This window comes from Poecilia reticulata, linkage group LG21 (genome assembly GCF_000633615.1).
Source record: "Poecilia reticulata strain Guanapo linkage group LG21, Guppy_female_1.0+MT, whole genome shotgun sequence".
Lineage (NCBI taxonomy): Eukaryota > Metazoa > Chordata > Actinopteri > Cyprinodontiformes > Poeciliidae > Poecilia > Poecilia reticulata.
This window is the reverse complement of record NC_024351.1, coordinates 21143689-21167326: the sequence shown is the minus strand read 5'-3', so window position 1 is coordinate 21167326 and position 23638 is coordinate 21143689. Positions and strand designations below refer to the sequence as shown.

The following is a 23638-nucleotide window of genomic DNA, read 5'->3' as shown; positions in this document are numbered from 1 at the left end:
TTTATAAAAGTTACATGCTGCCGCTTTAATCTCTCCGTTGGACTAAATCCCACTTCCTGTTCCCTCTGCAGGTGTGTCTGTTGGAGTGTGAGGGTCACGTCTCCACTTCGCTAACATGGGAAGTGTGCAGACGCGCCGTAAAGCTGTCGCACCAGCCCACACTAGCCGAAGGGGGCGCTCTGTTCAAAAGAGCCGGGGAGGAGCAGGACCTGACCCGTCTCGACCTGAACGCTGAGTCGGCAGCAGCTCAGCATCTCCCAGAGCAGGACCAGGACGAGACGCCGTGGGACGAGCGCAGCGTCCAGTATGACTCCTCCCTGCTGGGCTCCTCGGAGGAGGGCGGGAGCCTGCGGGGCCTGGATGTCAGTCTGACCGAGGAGGAGACCCAGCAGAGGGAGGAGCGGGGCTCCGAGAGCGACGACCAGCTGGAAGGTGACGCCAGCTCCCAGGGCGTCACCTTGTCCAAGCGCTTCGGCGGCTTCCAGAGGGGGCGCCACGGGTACAGGAAGCTGATCGGCTCCCCTGTCAGGGGCCTGCAGAAGCGCTACGGGGGCTTCATCGGCGTCCGCAAATCCGCCCGCCAATGGAACAGTCCGAAGTGGATGAACGTGAACCAGCAGCTGCGGTACAGGAGCAGCAGCCGCAGCGGCCGGCCCGGTACCGGCGGCCTCCCCACGAACCGGCGCTGGAGGCAAAGCAAACTGTGAAGCCTCTCCGCCCCCCTTGGGTTACCTCAGCTCATCCCACCTTTTAGTTCTCAGCGGCTCCTCGGATTTGAACTGTCGACGTGATCAGAACAACAGACTCTCATCTCTTCCGCGCCTCTCTTCGTGTCCCTAAGTAACAGAGAATGTTTTGATGTCCCTCCTATTAAACTCACATTTACATGCCATTCTGTGAAATAAAAGAATTAGAGAAGTGCAATTGAATATATTTTTGTGTGTCAATACAATAAAAAGGGGCCAAGTGACACTGGAAAACTGGCTGCTTGTGAAGTTTTTCCACTGAGAAAGCTCCATAAAAACACTTTCTTACACTGTTCCTCACATTTCCTTACAATACCTYCAATTTCTGTGTATTTCATGGAGATTCTGTGTGTTAGACCAACACGARGCAGTTTGTAGTCGTGAAATAGAAGGAAAACGACGGCAGAGAAAGATGAAATTATGGATTTGAAAAATTTTTATAAATAAAAACCTAAAAGGTGTGACATGCATTTCTATTCACCCCCCTTCACTCAGATAACCCTTAATAAAACCRAGTGCAATGGTCTCCAAGTTTTTTGACTCAGGCCAGGGAGGCAAATTTTTCCAAAATAAAATTTCCCAAATATTTTTGGAATTAAAAAAAAATAATTGACCTTAGCCAATTGGTCAAATTGACATAGTTAAAATGGGTAAAGAATTGGCCAATGTTAACCACTAGCAGGCCACAAAAGGCATTATATTAAAAATGGGGGGGGGAAAAAGTGTGATTTTTTTTAAAGTAAAAATGTTTAATGACATTTGTATTTCATTGAAGATCCAAAATATAAACGGGGTTTCAGACTGCTGCCGTATTAAAAGAGTAATAGACAATTTCCAAATTTTCAGGAAAAAAAAAGTCCTCTAAAATTGTCAATTTTATTTTGAACATACACCAACAAATTTGTGGTCTATTTTGTTGCCCAAACAAAAGTAGACAATCATCTAAAAGAAAATAGTCAACTTTAAAAAATTTTGGGGGAAAATTTTTTTTTCAAAAAATTTGTAAAAATTGTTTTCCCAAAAGTTTTTGGATTTATTTATTTTTGGTTGAAAACTTTCGAAAAAAAAAAAAAAAACAGTTACAAAAAAACAACAAATTTTGTTAATTAAAATAGACAAATAAAATTTGGTCTATATTGTTGACGACATTCGTACCATTCTTCATTTGTGGTGAATCATTACGCCTCAGTATTAATCGAGTTATTCGGTGAAAGTCTCACGGAGCATCATAAAGATGATATAAAATCTTGATAGAATATATTCTGGTTTTCGTGACACTATGTGGAAAAGCTCAAGGGGAATGAATACTTTCACRCTGCCTCTCTTTAAAAGGAAAACTGGTAATGTGGATGGAAATTGACTCATCAATGTAACTAGAGCAACACAGGCACTTGGACACAAAAAAAAACGCATTTTCAGACTCTAAACTAATCCCCACCTTCAACCTAACTATAAATTCTAAGTTTCACGAATGTCAGCGCAGATTTAAGTAATTAAATTGGAAATGGACCAGCGCCGTGTTTCTGAGATAGTTCAATWACTTGTAAATAAGGTTGGACCTCAGGAGCGCTGAAGCACAAACTCTTAATTACTGCTAGGAGAGTCCAATTTTCTGCTTAAAGAAATTTCATTAATTAAACACAATGGAGATAAAATTGGTTTTTCTGCACTTTGTAAACTCGACAGAATTCTGCACAATCCACGGAATAACGACGGGAAAAAGTCCATAAAGGAAAAATAAATAAATAGATAAAATACTTGTTCAGATTTTGCCCATTATGTGGAAGTTTTCCTTGCGAGTTCCGAACATTATGAGTTGATTGAGACGAAGTGAAAAGCAGATTTCCCTGTGGAGCATTACTGCCCTCTGGTGTCCGAAGGTTAAAAATGACCGAAATAAGTAAAGAAATAAAAACGTTCTCCACTGAATAAACTTACAGAACTTGGAATCCACACTAGTTTTATAATGTCCCTAATAATTTTAGTTACTTTGAAACTGCCAATTCCCACGTGTATGACCTTCAACTTCTGTTTAAAGAAACAAAACAAAAAAAAAACAACCATTGTGACATTTATCATTGAACTATCTTCAGCCTCCAGACATAGCCAGCATGGATTTATTCTCGAAGATTCCAAGAGAATTATCTGCACATATTGTCTACTTAATGGTATTAGAGCATTTATGCAAATATCCTAAAAAAAATAAAACAAAATCTATTAATGTACCACCTGAGTGGAGAACTGTGCTGTTCAGTTACTATGACACACAAAACAATGTTTCTGCTTAATCAAAAAGATAAATAAATAAAAATTGTATTTGTTTTGCCATTATGAGCAGGTCAAATCCATTACTGTGCATCTTAATTGTGTTGAAGTGTTTACTAGCGTTTGATTAAAAGATCCAGTGATTCATGCTAATGGCTGTGTGGGTGATGATACACAGTGTTTACATGTAGGAAGCTTAAAAAGTGTTTTTTTTTTCTTTTTTGGAGAACAGTGATCATTTCAGACCACACATTTAACATTTAACTATTTTTCTGTCTTCACAAACAATCTGGAAATAAACCAACCAAACGGCGTCGCCCTCTCGTGCGTCGTTTGCAGAAGGAAACGAAGCCCCATTGGAATTCTCAGTGCTTTTTTTATTGTGTTTGACAATATATTTCCTCTAGTACAAACTCATTCCTCAAATTCCCGCTGCCGTGACGATTCCAAACATACCTTCAACTGATAAAACCATTAACACTGGGTGCGTGTGCTGACGCCTGGGCAGGAAGGAATTCAGCCTCATGGAAGGAACTTGGTTGAGTCGAACCAAATGTAGCTTATTCTTGTGAGTTAATATTCCAACAAAGTGCCAAAAAACATAAAAAAAAAAAAAACATCAGTCAGCCCATTACACAGGCTAGATGAGACGATAATATATATATATATATATATATAAAAAAAAAAGGTATAAAATGTTCGTACGGAACATCAGAGCACACAATATAATGTACATTATAACCACTGTGTAACAACTGGAAGAGAAAGACTGGAAGAAAGGAGACAGCCAGGTAGCGGTTTGAGGATACAGTGGAGCTACGGGGGGCGGCAATATGAGCTTTGGATAAAAAAAAAAACAAAAACAAAAAAAAAAACGGAAGAGAGGACTTAGCACATCACATGGTCAAAGTCAGTCAACAGCACCATCGCAAACTTCAGTTTTCAGGATCGAGATACAAAGATACACAAAGAGTCCATCTTCATTCCTTTTAGGAAAGAAACGAAACAAGAAAAAAATAAGAGAAGAAAACACAAAGAATTTTGTTTTTCTTGATTTATATTCTTGTATTCTCTTTTCGATAAAAGTCTCTGTTCGCACACGTCCGTCCGTCCACTCTAGTCGGGGAAGCGCTGGCAGGCCTTTTTCCAGCGGCAGGCGGTGCACCACTGGTCCTTGCGCTCCACGCCGTACACCTTGCGGCACTTCTTGGCCTCCCCACGGCCCTTCCTGGAGCGAGACACGAACCGATCACTGTTATGTACAGACGGTTCAAATATTAGCATGTTAAATTATTAAATCGCGATATATCAGCATTAACATTGGTATCGACCAGTTTTAGTCATTCTTTTTAACATTGATGTCGGTCTGATGACTAAAAACGGGCCAATCTTAACAGCTGATGTTTATTTTTATCTTGTTGCCATTTGTGTGTCTGGAAGGGGAGAGCGTTGTAACCTACGAGAACAAAGTCGTTGTTATCTACTTATTGTTTTTAACATTTTAAGACGTAGCTGTTGTTATCTTGTAGAGCAGTGGGCCCCAAACTACGGCCCACGGGCGGGATTCGGCCCGCCTCGACATTTGGTCCGGCCCCCTGAACAATACCAGAGAACATTTAGATTTTTTTTCATATACTGTATGTTCCAGACTATAAGCCACTACTTTTTTCCTAAGCTTTGAACCATGAGGCTAATATGTGGATTTTTCTTCAACCACCAGGGGGCTCTTTAGCAGGTAGTGAATCACAGGAAGTCAAAATTGGAAATAAAAGAAGAAAGCGCCCATTAAAACGGAATTAGGTTTTAATAGGGAATTGAAATTTGAGAATGTTGTTCATCAGTTAAATAGCATTGAGGGGAAAAATATCTTTTTTTTTTTAAATACTGGGATCATTATGAGAATTTGAGGTATAGATATTAGGATCCAATAGATGGCAGTAGTGCAACAATAATGGATGAAATCTAAAGAAGAAGAAGAAGGAGGAAGCACCCATTTTTATTTAGCACATGCTAGTACACAAAGGATCAACACTTTTACTGTTACAGTTACCGTTCGGAAACTACTGTAATCAGTTCAGTTAAATCTAAACTTGGCAACTTTTCTTTTTCAACCGTAATAAATGTGATTTTCAATTGACATGTTATGACTCAAATGTTGGGTTTCCGCCCCCCTCTGCTGCTGCTGCATTACTGTGGAAAACCTGGAGTGGCAGAGATATCTGCAGCTTATAGTCCGGAAAAAACTGTATTTATTTAATAAATAGTGTTATTTCCTGGATTTTTTCTGTGAAGAACCCAGAGAATGTTATTTGATTGTGCTTTCTGGAAAACAATACATTTTTACATTTAGACATTCCTGCAATCTTCACACTTTTTCTGTTACAAACTGACTCCGGCCCCCACCAGAGAAGGGAAAAGTTATGTGGCCCTCACAGGAAAAAGTTTGGGGACCCCTGTTGTAGAGCATCACAAAATTTAGAATAATTACATATTGAAAGATAAAACAAATTCCTAGATAATCAATAGATAATTAAGCATTTGGAATTACGGTGGTCCTAGACTTAAATAAAAAAGCCTGAGACTTTTAACGACAGCAAATAAATTACTTAAACTAAAACAGTGTGGGATAAGGAAACTCAGAGTGTTTTGGTGTTCCTCAGGACTCCTTAATGGGTTCAAAACTTTTTTATTTTTATATTTTATTTTATTCATATATTTTTTACTTTTACTGCTTCATGTCTTCCCCCGTTGATGACTGTCTTTAAGTTTTTTGAACCCTTATCCTGTCTTATACATTTGTATAATCAGACCGTTTTGATCTTTTACACCCTCCCTACAAAATATGACTTTAGTTCAACGATGCAAATGTAAATTAATAAAGACAATCCAAACCAGAGAGATTTTCTACTCCTCCCAGCTGCCTTGGCCACCACGCCGCTAACACTTTAGAACCTTTACTTGCCATTTTACCCCCGACTTTCAATTGTAACTCCAACATTTGCATGTAGGCAGTGTGTTTCAGCTACTGCAGCCTCTCTGGTGGAGGCTGTATTACCTGAAGGAGCAGTGGTTGCGGGATGGAGACACACTCATTGGCTGCAGCCTGTTCTGCTGCAGCCACTGTTCCCCGACGCTGACTGAGCGGCAGCGAGGTTTCACCATCTGAGGAGGAGAAGCAGATGCTAAGAACAACAGCAGACACTGCTAATACAATAACTATACAACTATGGAGTTCTCCAGTTTGATCTTAGTAGCTTAGTAGATATTAGCTACAAAGACATTGAGCTTAGTAGCTACTAAGACTTTACTAGCTAACATGTAGTAGATGTTTCTATACATACTGTTAGTAGTGTAATAGCAAACACGACTAATACAATAATTAGCTCAGTAGCTAACTAGCTTGAAAATATTACCTAAGATGTTAGCTATTAAGCAAGCTTATCTACTAACAGCTACTAATGTCTTATTTGTTTGATAAGACATTAACAGCTAACAGCTACTAAGATATTTGTAGCTAATGTGTGGCAGATGTTTCTACACCCTATTAGTAGTGCAGCAGACACTACAAATACAACGATTATGCAACTAGGGCCCCACTTTGATCTTAATAGATGTTTGGCTATTAAGCTAATTTCTTAGTAGTTAATGTCTTAGCTACTAAGACATTAACTTAGTAGTTATGTCTTAGTAGCTCATGCTCATGCATTATCTTAGTAGATAATGCATGAGCTGAAAGTCTTATTTGCTAGCGTCTTACTTAATAAGACATTAGCTTATTAGCTGCTAAAACATTAGTAGCAGATGTTTCTACACATATTAGTAGTGTAGTAGCAGCCACTACTAATACTATAATTATACAACTATAGTTATAGTTGTATAATTATAGTTGTATAATTGTACAATTATACAACTATAATTATAGTTGTATAATTATACAATTATACAACTATAATTATAGTTGTATAATTATACAATTATACAATTGTATAATTGTATCTAGTTTGATATCAGTAGATATCAAACTAGATATCAGCTGATATCTAGTTTGATATCAGTAGATGATTAGCTTTAGCAGGGCCTATTTTTGCATTAAAGCACATCCAGGCTCAGACTAAAGACTCACCGGAGCGTTGCTGTGGCCGGGTACTGAGCCAGAAGGGGTCCAGCCCTGGCTGCCCGGGCTTTTGGGGGCAATAGATACCTGAACAGGGCTGCAGGCCTGGAGAAAGAGAAGAGAACTTTAACTCAGCAGGTTCACTTTCAGGTTGTAAATGGAGTCAGATTCTAAGATACTGATGGATGTTATCAGCTTCAATCAAAGCGAGACTTTGATAAACAAGTTCCACTCATTCATATGCTTCCCCTCAGATTTCCACTATAAACTATACTATAAATCCTTCCTTTTATATGAGTTTACATCGTATTAGTTTCCATAACCAAAGACCAACTTCAGTGTTATTTTAACAGTTTTCGGAAAGAAAAAAAAAACAGCTCCTGAAGTGAACTGTTTACAGAAGCAGGTGGCAGTAATGACCTTCATGCTAGGTTGTAGCATTACGTCACTCATGGTGTGACTCTGTTACGTTAGCTCTGATTTGTCCTTCTCTATACTTTTGTTTGTTATGTTTTGTCGAAGTGTTACACGTTTGGACAATCATTCCCTCTGGTCCTCGATGCTGCATCGCTAGGATCATTTTTGCTCTCACTCCTTTGCTTTTGCACAGTTGTGACGTGTAACGGTGGCAACAAAGTGTCGTTTTTTTACACCTGGAAGCAGCTAATTAACATCAGTCACGAAACTGTCGTACAATAACAGTCTTCAGTCAGAGGCCTCTTGAGATTTGTTGCAAAACTGACTGCTACTGGAGATACTTTTTTTTCTTCTTGATATGTCCTGCACACAGCGTCGCCGTTCACAACAACTCTTTGAAGGATCTTGAAGGAACTGTAACTTCCAATAACTCTACAATAACACAGTAAAGTAAAAAAAAAAAGAAAAGAAGAAGCATAAACGGTGCTTCAAACAAACCAGTCTGCTTTTATTTGTTTCAAACATATTAATCCCTAATCTCTAACTCAGCTTTTATCACTTTTACTTTTACTCTGACACACAGCAGTGGTAGCATTATCCTGTGGGAATGCAGCATAAAGCATTTCTTAACATTCTGCACTTTACTTCTTTGAAAACGTGTAGAAACACGGAGCCATAAGGTCTGTTCTGAAATCTTCTGCTTTGAAACAAGGACTAACTTCTACATTCCACTTAAAGCGAGTAACAAATTGACTCTAAACAATTTTAGTGTCTCTCTGACTGTTGTGTACACTGGACCGAAAGCAGGACGACAGCTTCACATCGGCTGGCTTTACAGCACAAACAGGAACAGGAAGAGCAGGGCTGCAGATCATTAACTACACCCAACGCTTTGAATTAATGATTGTTTCTTTTCTTTTTCACATCAGACACACACAGAGGGGACAGCTTGGATCATTTTATGAAGCTTATTCAGTTATAAAGCAGGACGATACATAGGAGAGCAAACACACACGGTTATGTTCAGAGAGGGAAACTTTTAGACAGATTCAGACTCCGACAACCTTGACGATGAACCAGCAAAGCTAATCACGCTCAGACTTCTTTTTTTTTGCAACCTGTTCTTGTGACAAAACAACTGAACTGTCACAGTGTTACTGATCATTTCCTGTGCCGTTTAACCATTTCCCCCGGCTGCGTTTCTTCTAATAACCTGGCAGAGGACAGAAACAAGCCTTCAGAACAAAGCACAATAAAGTATTAACTGTGTTAATCCAGGAAGTAAAAGTGAGAAAGTCTGGGTAAGAAGGGAGACCGTGAGAGTCCATGTTACAGTCGTCTCGGCGACAACAGCTCACAGCGGAAATTAGGAGTAAATTCAAGAAGATTTTTGTACTAAAGATGAAATGCACGGCTTTTTGGTGCTGTTTGAGACAGAGCAGGCTGGCTGCTACCAGTGACCTGTTTTTTTTTTTTTTTTTTTCATGGCTTTCGCAGGCCGGCAAGAGTCTGGTCTCGCCGACAGAGCGAGTGAGCCAGCCGGCAGCTTGCTCTCTCTCTCGCTCTCTCTCTTTCTGTCACAAAGCATCCATTTACAGGCTCCATGGCTCAGGGTAAATGCAGGTCAGCAGTGAAATGTGCTGCTTTGTGATGCATAAACAACACTGTAGCTCATTGGTTCGTTAGATGTTGTCTGGCTTAAAGGGGTAGGGGGTTGTCTGGTAAGGAGGGTCTTTGAATTAGCACTGCTAGCATGTAACATGAAACTCCTTCAGTGCAGAAAACACCCTAAAACACCCAACCATGTGTCAAACTACAGAAATAGTACTATATTTTCTTCTTCTTGTGATTTTGTTTTCTGGTAGACATTTTTCAAAATGGACACCATGGTTGTAATGGAGAATATATGTTTGTGCTAATATTGGCAGTAGATATTGCAAGTGGCGGACGCAGCTAGCCAAAATGTTAGGTTCACTAAGCAGTAATTTGCTAAACAAGAATTTTAGCTCCGCTAACACTAAACCACTAAACATTTTAACCCTTCTGTCTAGAAATAGGGTCCAACCGACCCCACACACGTAAAACTTGTATCATTTTCTACAGTCCTCTACGTTTGCCTCAGTCCTCGAACGCACAAGGGTTAAATATGAGAAGCTAACGCTAACCATAAAGTTGACTGTCTCTCAGTCGTTTCCTTCATCTTCATTTTGCTACATATTATCATTTTAAAGTTGTATGAATTGGATAACCATAAACAAAAACATATGATGTGTCATAAAGTTCGTCCAAGTCATGAAAATAGGTAGCATCTTATGTCAACAACTCGTTTAGAAGGTGTAAAAATGGCGGCCATCTTGAAAAAATGTCGGTTCTCCTGAAACTCACATGGYCAATGAGAAATATAGAAGGAGTTTTGTGTTTTTTACATTTTTACAGTAATACGCTGCACTGCACCTACCTCGGTTAAAGTCAGCTCATGTTTCAACAGCAATGAAGTAATAATAGAGTTCCAGGACCAAAACCACTGCTGACCGAGACCAACTCAGAGACCCGTCTATCCCAAATTGTTGCCTCGCTCCCCGTCTGCACCCACCTGATACAGATGCTCCGTGTGGATCTGCCAGAAGCTGCTGGGGGCCGACTGGCTGAGCGGACTGGGTCTGGTCGGCCCTGGCAACGAGCTGGAGTTGGACCTGGGCCTGTGAGCCGCAGGGATCTGGAGCTCGGATCCAGGCGGAGAACCGCACGAAGCCCAGCTGAGGAGAGCAGCAGAGGTCTGGCCCGGAGTCTGCTGGGCCGGACCGGCGGCAGAACCGGGACCGGAACCGGAACCGGCCTCGATGGTCTCACAGCAGATCTTGGTGTAGTAGAAGTCCTCCTCTCTCTGGGACTGATCTGATCCACTGCTGCTTGTGAGTGTGTGTGGGGGTGGACATGGTAGTGGACACACAGAGGGAAGAAGAAGAAGCGTTACTCAGAGCACCACTCACTGTGGCCCAGATAGAAACTCTCACTTCTCCTCACCAACAGAGCTCTTCAGAACGCTGAAATTTTTATTCCCTCTTGTTTTTTTAATGCTGTTTTGAAGCTGGGAAATGTCCTTAAAGGCTAAACTCTCTGGTTTTCTCACCCACTCAGACTGGATGGTGGTCAAACAGTTTGCACGCAAGCCCCCCAACATCAGACTGCCGTATATCACCACAAACTCGAACCAATGGACGGATCAAACACACAAATACAAACCATTTTCCCTATTTCACCATTAAAGCTGTATGAGGTAGCTGAGACTGCACCTCATTCATTGAGCAATATTAATGGTAAACTCTAAATATCTAGCATTCAGTGCTTGACTATAGATAGTCCATGTGTTAGAGTAGATCTGGTAATGGAGATTTCAGACTTTTTTGGGGGGACTAAATATTTAGAAGAATTATCGACGATAAAATTGCCGTAACTTTTGAAACAAAACAAAAAAATCAGCCTAAGAAAAACACTAGGCACAAAAGACTGCTAGCATAGACAAGATGCAACCAGAAGGGAATGAATTAGGAAGGAATCAACAAGACAACCATTATCGCTTAAATGCGGTGCGTTTACTGATCAGAGGAAAAATCAAATTTGAAGTTACTGATGAGTGATCGCCACAAAATACAAAAAAATTATTATTAAATGGTCTGATTGCATTCAGCAGACTCTCAGTCCATCTCTATGAGAAGTGACATATTTAAAATGTGGTAAATGATTTTTAAAAATGAGGCATAAAGAAATACGCAAGTAACTCACATGGAGAAGAGAAGAGAAGAGAAGAGAAGAGAAGAGAAGAGAAGAGAAGAGAAGAGAAGAGAAGAGGGACATGAGAGAGGCAACAATAAACTTTTACTCCATCAGCAGTGTGTGGTTAGTTTTAAAGACACTATAAAACAGATGCGTCTCCTGTTCTATATTCTATGTTCCCTCTATGCCCAGGCCTCTACACTCTATCCATAGGTGTGTGTGTGTGTGTGTGTGTGTGTGTGTGTGTGTGTGTGTGTGTGTGTGTGTGTGTGTGTGTGTGTGTGTGTGTGTGTGTGTGTGTGTGGGTGGGTGTGTGTGCGTGCGTGCGTGCGTGTGTATGTGTGTGTGTGTTTAAACTTATTTTCTTCTTTTATCTTTTATTTTTAGTCATGGAGCAAACACTATGAATAAACTGATGGAGTGAAACTGAGTGTTCTTGTGGGTAAAGCACCGATGATGTCAGCTCACCCCAGGTGCATCACACGGATGTGTCTCTTTATTCCAACAGAAGACGTCAGCACTTTGCCACAACTGGGCCACAGACACTTATACACACTTCGCAGGGAGCTCTGCGGGGAGAAAGAACAGGAAGCAGAGGTGAAGCGCGGGGCAGCGTAGAGGGCTCTGCTGAATCCGTCCGTCGGCTAATGCGCCTTTCCTCCAGAGGTTCCCGCCCAGACGGCTCACCTTTGGCTTTTTGGCAGTGAGCTCCTCGCCCTGCTCCAGCTCCATGTGCAGGCCTTCGTCTGGGCTGCTGTCCACCTCGGTGACGGACGGCGACGGGGCGGGGCTCCCGTTGCCGTGGTCCCAGCTCCAGTAGCCGCTGCTGCCGCTGTCGGAGAGCTCGCCGCCGCCGCTCTCCATGTCGACGGACGAGGACGAGCCAGCTGGAGTCGGAGACGATGATGTTTTTAGTTTTCGGGAAGGCGTTCCAACATCATTACCTCTCGATGCTGCCCCCTCCACAAAGTCAAAACTAACTTCCTGAGGTTTTTTTGAAGAGGTAAAAACAGCAGTTTTGCAGTCAGCCGCGCGCTGTGCTGCTTCACCCAACAGAGAACAATTGGCGTGACGAACTGGTTGAGATTTGGGTCTTTTGTAAAGACGTCCAATCTCTCTATAGCATATTTATTCCCCGGTGGTCCACTCCTCGTTATCTTAAGATTAATATTTATTTTACTCAGGCAGGTGAGTTTATATCAAATATGTGGCCTTGGCTCTGGCACAGCCATTGCATACAAGGACATAGCGCAAGTAAAATAATCACTAAATAAACAACTTTAGGGATGAAGAACAAACTGGCAATAATGCTCAGTGCTTTATATGATAAATGACACAATAAAATAATTAGATCTTATTTATAGTCTCTTTAAGATCCCTGATATTAACTATATTAAGATTGTGTCTGTTTAGGGAAGGTTATATACAGCACTTCTAACTTTTTTTTTGTAAGACCATGTCATGGCAAAAATAAAGCTTTAAAAAAAGTGCAACTTTGACCACAACTTTTTGAAAAAGCTGCCACAAAATCAGTCATTTTAGGCCACAAAAACAAAACCATGGCAACATCGTGGAGGGACTCTTTTATATAAGACTTCTCTGGAACAATCAGCTGCCTTGGCATTTGATTGAGCACTAAATAACAATGTATAAATGCTAGGAAATACTGGCAATTGCTGATATTTAACAACTGTCCCAGTAGAGATACACTTTACAGATAATGTTCCTGACAGATCTACAAAGCGTTAGCTCCAATAGAATCAGTATTTAATACCACAGAATGCAGTCTGACCTGGACCCGGATCCGTCTGTGGAGGGATCTGCACCACCGGGCTACAGGACAAGCTGGTCAGAACCATGGCGGCCATTATCTCGTCCATCTCCACAGACTCCGGGCTCCGGAAGCTGAAGAGCAACACGCAGAGATGTCTTTAAGCATTCGTTGTCATGGCGACCTACTATACCAGCACCGGGTGTCGCTCCCTCACCTGTACGGAGTGTCTCCTCTGGGCGGCATGCTGCTGAGGGGCGTGGCGGTGCCCACGTTCTGCAACGGAGCGGCAAAGTTACCCCAGCCTGACGTCTTGGTCCTGTGATGATGGCCGAACGCCTTCTCAGCCTGGACGGCGGCCGGGGTGTGCAGCTTCAGGTGGCAGAGGGATGAGGTGACAGTGTTAAAACATGTGAAGTTTATTTGTGTGGCACATTTCAGCAACAAGGCAGGACAAAGCGATTTTATACCATAAAAAATATCAAACAGTCACTAATTATAAAACAAGAAGTAAACATTAAATTTTTTCAAATGCAATCATCCAATCATCAAGCAGATATACATTAAATATAAATGAATTTTTGTAAAATTTCTAAATTTGACATGTCAAAAATAAATTAGCTTAATGGAAACACGGCAGTTGGTTTATTTCACAAAACTCCAATGGAAACACTTTTTTTTTTTAATCAACAACAGGATGTTACCACTGGTGGAAACTATTAAGAAGAAGACCACAGGAAGTGGTTGGAGTATCACGGCACGGCATGTTTTCTCTCGGCTTATCGCGTGATAAACAAACTTATTTGCATAAGATTTAATTTTAAAACGTCAAAATTGCAAAATTGTGTTTTTTTTGTTGTTTTTTTTACATTAGCAGAATATTGACAGTTTTGCGCACATTGGTAATGGAAATGCAGCTAATTTTCCAGTTCTTATGAATCAAACAGGTGGGTTTTAAAGCTTGACCTAAAGGAATTGACAACACATAGAAGATATGAGCAGTTTTGTTCCAGATTAGTATAGTATATAAGCTGAATGCTGCTTCTTTATGTTTGGTTCTGGCTCTGGTGATGGAACCAGAACCAGAAGACCTGAGAGGTCTGGATGGTTGATACGACAACCACAGATCTTTAATGTATTTTGTTGCTCCGCTGTTCAGTGATTTAAAAATTAACAGAAGTATTTTAAAGTCTACATTAGATTTTATTTTTTTTATTTTACTGAATTTGTATTGACCCCGCCTCTTGCCCGGAACGTTAGCTGGAGATAGGCACCAGCACCCCTCCCGACCCCACTAAGGGACAAGGATGTAAAGAAAATGGATGGATGGATGGATGGATGGATGAATTTGTATTGGGTGAAACTAAAACTATGAATCTTGATGAATTATAGGTAGAATATATTTACAGATGTAGGTTTTTTATGATCTTAAATGCAAAATCTATATATGTTTTTGAACAATTCTGGCGTAATTATTTTGAAGTCAGTGTACTCCAGTTAATGATTAATCTATTACTAAATTAGTTGACGATTATTTCAACAATAGATTAATCACATTCAGTCTGATTAATCGTTTCAGCCCTCGTCTATTCTCTGAGCTCCAGGGAGCCAGTTGAAGATCTTTGAAGCCGGGGTGATGTGCTGCATCCTCCTGGTTTTACTGGATCAGGATGAATCACTGGACACACATGGTGTTTAAACCTGGAGAAAATCACAATTTGATCCTCTGCAACTAAGCCTGGCTGCCGCGCTGTGAACAACACTGTTAAGAGAATACTTCCTGTCCATCTGTAGATGGCAAAATCTGCCGGGGAAAAACGGCAGGAGAAGGAAGCGGCTGCCAGACTCAGAGCCACCGCGGTGTGTTACGATGAACTGAGGACGGAAAACACGGATCCTGTCTGCAGGAACGCTTTGTTTTCCTCTGGAAAAGACTTAACTTTGAAACTCTTTCTCTACTTGTACAATTCAGATGAGAAGATAAAAAAAACACCTTCTAAGTGGAAACATTTTATTAGAAGAATGATTTGGCTACAGCTCCAGCCTCTCACCGGAGTCTGCTGGTTGAGCTCCCTGCCGCTGTGCGCTGCCGCCGCACCGTCCTGCTGTCCCACCCGGCAGGCCGCCGTCCCGCCTGGCCCCGTCCCACCACCGCTCTCTGGTCCCATAGCTGCCATGGTGCTGCTGCACACGGTGAGGGGGGACTCAGCACAACGTCACACTTGGCTTCAGACAAGACACCTGCAACAGATTTGGGCAAATGAGGCATTAGATCACTTTCTCAGTCATGCAAAGCCTTGAATTGGATTTCAGCTATTCGCAGAAAGTTCAGTACAATGTTACTCTTTCAGCACACAGTTTTTTTTTTGGAAAGCCCTCCATAAGTTGCAGTGAACTTAAAATGAGACAGAGTATGACACTTTCAGCTTCTTTTCACCCTCAGACTTCTCTCCTCCTTCTTGCTGCTCGTCCATAAAGGTCTGATTTGTGGTGACGGGGGCCTCCTGGCTGCTTCTCTGATTAAGGCTCTGCTTCCCCAGCATGACTGTTAAGGTGGACGGCCGCGTCTTGGTATGATTGCAGTAGAGTTACGTAATACACTGACTCACTACAGTGGCCAGGATTTAGGTGTGTGCATTCATTTTCGACAGCAAAACACTGGTTGCGTAAATGATTTGGGGGGCTATTATATTTCAGGTTCCATGCGGTCATACCCTTCTTGCTACAAACATATACGGACAGTTGGATGGTCTTTCTTTTGTTTTTGTTTTGGAGCATCCTTTCGTTTTGTGATCGACTGATTGGTTGGGGAGGTTGACGTCAACCCACCAATATTACGCACTGGAAGTGGGCAGGTTGATCCAAAAATATCGGTAATAGCGATACCAAGTACCAGTGTGTCGCATCGATACCTGTGTGGTAATACTGATACTTTAGATTCTTGAAATTATGTTTTATTTTTGTACTGGAGTATTTCAACTCAACTTCAAAAAAGATTTAGTTTTGACTTGCTCTCAAATTATAATCGAGAGCAATAAAATTTATGATTAAATAATGTTTTTTAGTGCACACTAATTATATTAATGTTATTTAAGTATTTTGTAAACAGCTATAAACTTTGTCCAAATTCAGTCCTACCACTAAAACACCCAAAGGTCAGAAGTCTGATGATATATTTGACTTAAATAAAAGTATCAGTATCAGTATCGGCGATACGCATCCTGTATTTACTTGGTTTTGGATCGATATCAAAACTTAGAGTATCACACGCCTGATACTTAGAGTATCAGGTGTGTGGATCACACACCTGATCCACTTCAGACAGTAGACATAAACATGTAACCACAAAGAACTGTACATGTTAATGCAGGACTGCATAGTGATATGATGATAAAGCTTTGTTCTGAGATTTAACCAATGGAATCTGTTTCAGGTAATGACACACTGAAAGCTGTGATATTAAAGCAGTGAACATAAAGCCAGAGACAGAGGGGAAATCCCCCACCCGTCTTTACGAATGTTGCTCAGACGGATGCTGCAAGTTGTAGACAACATGCTCTGAAAACACACGTAGCTTGTTGTCAGCAGATCGACTTGCATGATGTGAAAGTACAACGTGATCCAGTTCCGTGTTTGTTGAGGAACAATGATAGTTTATGCCTCCTCCTTAAAATAGATCCAACTAACCAAGATGCTGAAATTCAAGGACAAAAATGTGGTCAGAGGGTCAGTCTGGAAAATGTAGGTGAGTAGGAAGCAATGTATTTATTTCAGCATTCAATAATGTCATAATTCTCAGTTTTTCTAATATTGTGTGGCCATGGTTTGCAATACTATCATCCATTTTCAGGTGATATTATTTCTATGGAATGCGCAATATATTGGCACTAACATTGGTTAGGTTACAAAATATTGATAGATGCAACAATATAAAAATGTGGACGACACTATTATGTTAATACTTCTGCTATGGCCTATTACCGATATTTGCCAATATTTTATATAGTGTAAATATATTTCATCACCCTTTCAACGTCTTGAAAAAAAAATAACAACGACCACATCAGTGACTTCACCAAGTGATTATTTTCTTCAGTTAAACTTTCCACAATCCTTTTCTGCATCACTATCAATGTCACATAGCCAACCTCCTTGGTTACCATTCCAGAAACAAATGGCAAAAAGATGGAAAAAAAACTCTAGTTTTATCTGTTGGACCGATACCGATATGTTAAAAAAATGACAAATCAAACACTAACCGTGTTTATCTACTATGGTCCAAATTGAAAAAAATTCTAGATCGGATAACGGTAACATGTTCGACCCTTAAGGGCCCATCTACTCAGTCTGTTTTTTATGCTTTGTGCTTTGAACAACATCCGGCTATATGTATTTATTTTACATTATACTCAGAATGACTAACTGCACTTTCTGAAGCATTTGAAAGAAATTTTCTTGCAATTTATTTTTACATGTTTGACCAAGGTAGTCAACCTATTGTTTTATTTATTGGTTGTTATACTCCTAATTGACTGAACAAATTAAAGTTGTGTTGTTTTTACATGTGTGACTAAGCTTGTGAAGCTATTGATGTATTTGGGTGTGTTGTACTGGTGCAGACAGAGTTAACTGGTAAATTTGTAATTCAGTACATTTATGTCTGTGTTTAAAAAACAGAAACATTTCAAGTCAATTCAACTCTGTTTTTCTGTATTGGATCCATATCGGTCGATACTAAACATCGGATATCGGTATAGATATCGAAAGTGAAAAGTGGATTGGTGCATCCCCAGTTGTAATGTGACAAATTTAGAAAAAGATCAAGCTTGTACAAATATCTTTAAAAGGCAACATTCTGCACAATGCCAACAGAAAAAAATGAAGGTCAATGGTTAATTTCTGTTAGAGCCAAAATATTCTAAATGAATCAAATATTCATCCTGCATCTGTGAGCCTGGTGGTGAAGAGCAGCAGCACCACAGGAGGTCCGAAATGATGAAACACTCTTGAAAGAATGGATTTAGTTCCTATCTTATAGCTGTTTGCTTGCCTCCTTCCCTGCAAAAACATGAGAGTGATACAAACTCTGAGCAGACGTAATCTAAAGTTTGGCTGCATGTACTTTGGCCTGCCGCCTTAAAAAGGTGAAAAGGGCAGTGCTGCGTTCAGTTGCAGCAGGGACAGCTCAGGAACAAAACTAAAGCTGAAAAGCTTAACGAAATGGTCCCTCTGCAAAGATGGAGCGTGTTTGCAAGTGCTCAGGCACTTCACAGCTGCCAAAATCAACAAGCAATTCCTGAAAAGACACACCAGCAGAGACTCAGATGTTGGGCATTTAAATAATTTTTTTAATGTTGCAAAAAGTGGGTTCTCTTACTGTGTGTCCAAGTGTGGAAAATCAACTGGAAACCATTAACTTAGGACACCTGGGGTGGCTAACGGATGTACAGTTTTCCCCCAGGTTTTGCATGGGTTGGGCCTATGCAAATACTGGCGTCTCAAATGAGAGTGTTTGAAATACTTGAGACGCCCTCTAAAACTGCTTCTAATTACCTATTTTAATGGTTCAAACACCAAATATACATTTAAATGCCAGTCAGTGCCAAGGAAGCTGGATTTGGCTCCTTTCCCAGTAACTTGTCATGTGGCATTGCGCCTATGTATTTCAACTTACCAAGCTGCAGATTTTCTTATAACAGATTGTGCACTTGCTCTTTAGACCCTTTTATTCTTATGAACTCAATCATCATAGAAATCCTAGAAAACACCTTCCTTTCAGTTTGAATGAATGAAATACTTAGAATTACATTGTTATTGGTTTGTATTGCTAATTGCCGTTAGGATAGTCAGTTATTACATGAATGACACAAAAAAAACAGTAACTTGGGAAACTGAAAAAGTAATTGCAATGTTACTTGACATGCTATTGGCAGCCCCTTCCAAAGCAGCCAATCTTTGAGCGCAATTTATTTTCCTTGGTGTTGATTGGCTGAGCCCGCAAAAGCAGAGATAAGGAAAAGTGTGCATGTTAGCTTTTGCGTAATGCTTACGGTTTCCGCTGTATATATTCGTCCATCCATATTAAGGTATGTATGGTGTTTAAACTTTTAAAATAAGCAGTTATAAGCATTTCAGAGGGGGTATCAAGTATTTGCTCATTTTAGCTATGGGTTGCTGTGGTTACTAACTAGTGAATAAAGAGGTCCACTGTATAGCGATTCTTGACATTGGGTTAAATTCGGGCAACGCTAGCCGTGGCGTGGGGACAAAGTAAATTAATCAAAGAAAATAATATTAATAACAACAACAACAACAATAATAATAATAATAATAATAATAATAATAATAATAATAATAATAATAATAATAAAACAGAAGAGATGTTGGTTTTAACTTAAAGAAGAAAATGCATGCACACACACACACACACCCATACATAAAAACAATCTGTGAACGTATCAACCGTTGCTGAGCAGCAAATATTAAAAGACAGCAAAAAAGAATTGCTTATTGACATGAAAAACGTTAATATTTTTATCTATATCCCGTCCAATACTGTTATCAAACCCTTTGCTGTGCATGTGGAAGTTGTTTACTCCATTTTAATCCACCCCCAGCGGTGCATAGCACAAGAAATGCCCCACTGTCCTGTACTTTTCCACGCACCTAAACGCAGCACAAAGCCCTATTTTCTAGCCCCCCCAGCTCTCCGCCAATCAGCGCGCGGCGTTAGTAGTAAACAAGCGGCACAGTGTGGGCGGAACGCGGCCTCTGATTGGCTGAGCCCCGCTTTCTCGGGTACACACCCCCGCTCCAGCAACGTGTTCGGACACGAGTTTCACCGGGAGGGTCGGAGCTAGATGAGGGAACACGGCTGAAAATATCTAGAGTTTTTTCCACGCAAAGTCACGTTAAAACCGACCGCAAAACGGTGTAACCGCAAAATAGTGCAAGAGGAACCTAAACAGGGTTCTGCTATAGCCGTAAACACCGAACATTTTAATTTTAGTCTAATAAATACCGTGATTATTCCAATATAGATCATATTTGTTGGTGCATATTCAAAGGCTGCAGACGTTATTGCGGACAAAAATACATCTAAAACAGTATAGATGCTGAAATGGAGTAATACGTATTTTTTAAATGCATGAAACGCGCGATTATCAGTATTTATTGCGTTTTATGACGAGCTACAGAAATAAATAACGACAAAAAAGTGTCAGTTTGTCATCCGCCCCCCCCCCCCCACCAACAAGCTCACTGATCTCCACCCGGCAACGCAGACCGACCTCAGCAGAAACACCCCCTCCCTCCTCCCATTCTGCAAAAGAAAACAGATTATTTTTTCTCTCTCTTTTTTTTTGCAACAAGAAAGCCTCGCAACATCTACCGCCTCGTATACAAAATTCGATTTTCTTACTTTTCCGACCTCGGTCCTGACCGTCCCGGTCCGAGCTGCTGCAGCAGCGGATCGTCGCTGCCTGTCTTGCCTCGCACTGCCTCGGCTTGTCCCGCCGCCCGCTCGCCGGCTCTACAGTCTGCCGGAGGAAAAAGGGGGTTGGTCGGTTACGTGCCTACGTGTGTCTGCTTGGTGGACCAATGCCGGAGGTGACAGCTGGGCAGAGCGCAGAGATATCAGCCCGCGGCACGGCGCACTGTGCACAAGAGGATGATGTAGGTGAGGGGTTACCAGAGCAGCAGCAGCAGCAGCAGCATCCACTGTCTGTTTCCTGACAGTCTGTCTGTCTGTCTGTCTGCAGCACAAGCACATCTTCCTTGTTGGTTCTGCTCATGTGTTTTCAGGCAGATAAACATCTAACATGGCTCCCATCCAAAAACATAAACAACCAAAATAGATTTTTTTTTTCTCTCTCCCCCCCACCCCCCTGTTGGTGTGTTTTTATATAAAAAAAATAAATAAAAAAATTTTGATTCCCTTGTTTGCAACAGATTCCCTAAAAGAGATGGCCAATTTTTGAGAATGTATTCTGCAACCACGAGGTCACTTAGAGTTGACCTCTAACTAATGCCTCATAAAAAAAAATGCAAATGCCAAACGTACAACACATGAATATTTCCTGTAGATTTAGTCTAGACTGTGTAATCTGACTGCTATTAATCCAGTTTAAGATCAGAACCTCCATATTAATTTGAACAAAGTGTTTTTTTTTTCAGCATCAAACAATCCATCAGTTAAAAAAAAAAAAAACACGCACACACAGAGAAGTCGAACAGCTGACATAATTGTATTCTTGCATATCAACCCCCAACATCACACGACGAATCGCCTGCGTATCACACAGGACACCGCTGTGTGTGTACGCAGCGTGTTTGTTTCTGTGTTGGAGAGGCCGGATTAGTGTCGGCTGTCTGCACCCTCTCCACCAGACATCCAGTCAGCAGGGATTTTACGCTCTGAGCGCTRATACAGTCTGAGAGAGTACAGCGGAGGCCTATCGTACACCTAAACCCGATTCAATTCCTCTGAATTGAACGTTAGTTTTACCCTGGAATGCTCGCTAGGCCTCAGCTGGACTTGAGGCGATTGGAAACCAAGACAGAGGCGAGAGTTAACAAGGATTTAATAAGACCTTACTATGCTGTTGTTTACCAGGTTTAGGTGGATTAAAACTCAATCCACATCCCATGAAATGCTTGTCTTTTTATTTAATAAGAACTATGTGGTAAAACGTCTACACACACAATGTAAATCACTTCAGAACTCAACATTATGGTGACATATGCCTTATTATTCAACTAGCAATTTGTTTAAGGTCAAGAAGCTGGTTGTATATGCAACAGGGTACAATGACAGTAAAGGTAAGAGAAAAAAATGACACACCATTGCATAGGCACAATGGCAAAATGAAGACTATTGTGAACATATCAGGCATCATGGTTAAAATCTCCCAAAACATTGTGGCTTGGAACGTTGTTTGGTCGGATAGAAGAACAAAACTTTCTATTGTTGTTTAAAAAGAACTTTATAGAAATAATAAGTTGTTACATTGACTATGTAACATTGTGTTGGTAAAACAGTTTTCATGTGGACTAGCCCTGTTCACGGTTTGGTATTTGTGGATTTTTCTGAACGTAACTTACTTATTCACGAAAAATGTCGCTATTCGTAGATTTTTTTTTGTTGAGTATATTTAAGATATTTGAAAAAAATGCAGCTTTGGAAGCTGAAATACCTAGCTGCAAAGCTACTTGACACGCTGTTGGCTGACTTTTGCAAAGCATCCAATCTAGAAGTGTCATTCATTTTCCATTTCGCTCATTGGATGTAGTCCCAAGAGCAGAGAAAAGGAAGACCATTAGCTTCTGCAGTAGTCCTGAGACAGTTTCCAATGCGTGTATAAATGCATTCACTCCATCTGCCTCCTATTCTGCAACTAAAACATTTAGATATAAAATATCTAGCTCCTTGTTGGGATAAAACACAACACCTTAAACATAGCTTGGTCATTTTGTTTGCAAAATAAGGGATTCAAAATGTGTTTGTTTTTTTTGTTTGTTTTAAAGATGTAGCAGCAGAATGAGTTGCAATAAAGGTCTTCAGGCCTTTATTGTTAAAAATGTTTTATACCTAATGAGCATTCCTGTCATCAAAACACATCACAGGCTGCCTGTGGCCTCCATTGGCCCCAGATCCACCCGTTCCTATCCTACTGGTCTTTCCTGGAAAAAAAGAGAGGGTGGGGGGAAAAGAGGTGGAGAATAGTATGTTAGGATGTATGTAACACACAAACAGGTCAGGAAAGGAAGGAGGTGCAGCACCGTGTCCTTCCTGCAGAAACAAGCCTTCAGTCCAAGGAGATATCTGGACCATAAAGTAGAGAGTGACGCATTTTAAGCTTCATGGCATCACCTCTGAAAACCACATGTCATAAATATTGGTGTTTTTTGAACTACCCTGATTTCAATTGATGATTGATTAAGAGGTGTTTGCTGAACTCTAGTCATCTGAATCAAGTGGTAAAGCAGGGCAATGTGTCTTCTAAACCAGGGTTGAAAAGCATTGCTCCTGATATGTGGGGAATGTGTTTGCATTGCCCACATATCAAAAAACACACAAAAAAAAACCACACAACTTTTTTTTTTTTACAATTAATACGAGGGTATATTCAGAAAGGTTGAGATTAATCTCAGAAATCTTCTAGAAAAAACAAGGAAATTTCTGAGCTCCATCCATCCATTATCTTACACGCTTGTCCCTTGTGGGGTCACCAGCGTCCAGCGGGTAAATGTGAGCGGTGGGGTCACCCTGGACTGGTTGCCAGTCCATCGTAAATTTCTGAGCTCCAAAAAGTTAGTTACATTTCTAGAAAACATTTTGAGATTTTGTGGCTTCAAAAGCCGAAAATCACAAATCAAAAGTATTTGACGTTTGAAACTCAGAAATTCCATGTTTTTTTCTATAAAAATTCTGAGATTAATCTCAAATTTTCTGAGTGTTTAGGCAGAAATGTACTCATTTTTATCTGCAATGGCCCTAATACATCATAGTACAATTAATCCCACAAACTCTCTGTTGAAAATGCCAACTGG

At 40.7% G+C, this 23638-nt stretch overlaps 2 protein-coding genes across 3 annotated transcripts in view; one reads left to right on the top strand and one right to left on the bottom strand.

Moving 5' to 3' along the window:
* The window catches only part of pnocb (prepronociceptin b), a 26777-nt gene extending 25777 nt beyond the window's left edge, over positions 1-1000 (top strand). The window contains exon 3 of the mRNA XM_008398154.2: positions 72-1000. Coding sequence (XP_008396376.1) covers positions 72-707 — 636 coding nt within the window. The 3' untranslated portion in view covers positions 708-1000. The remainder of the gene's footprint in view (positions 1-71) is intronic.
* Positions 1001-3367: 2367 nt separating this feature from the next.
* Positions 3368-22693, bottom strand: znf395b (zinc finger protein 395b). Of its 2 annotated transcripts, XM_008398156.2 has the most exons (11): positions 22677-22693; positions 20508-20625; positions 15139-15328; positions 13305-13459; positions 13109-13221; positions 12004-12203; positions 11785-11885; positions 10136-10448; positions 7135-7230; positions 6067-6173; positions 3368-4263 (listed from the first exon to the last, which is right to left on the bottom strand). In XM_008398156.2, exons 3-11 carry the CDS (start codon positions 15262-15264, stop codon positions 4128-4130), a joined length of 1347 nt encoding a protein of 448 aa, XP_008396378.1. In that variant the 5' UTR covers positions 15265-15328; positions 20508-20625; positions 22677-22693; the 3' UTR covers positions 3368-4127. The 2 variants fall into 2 exon arrangements, with proteins under 2 accessions (XP_008396378.1, XP_017157831.1); XM_017302342.1 differs by lacking the exon at positions 22677-22693 and having other exon boundaries at positions 3368-4239; positions 20508-20807.
* Positions 22694-23638: the final 945 nt, after the last annotated feature.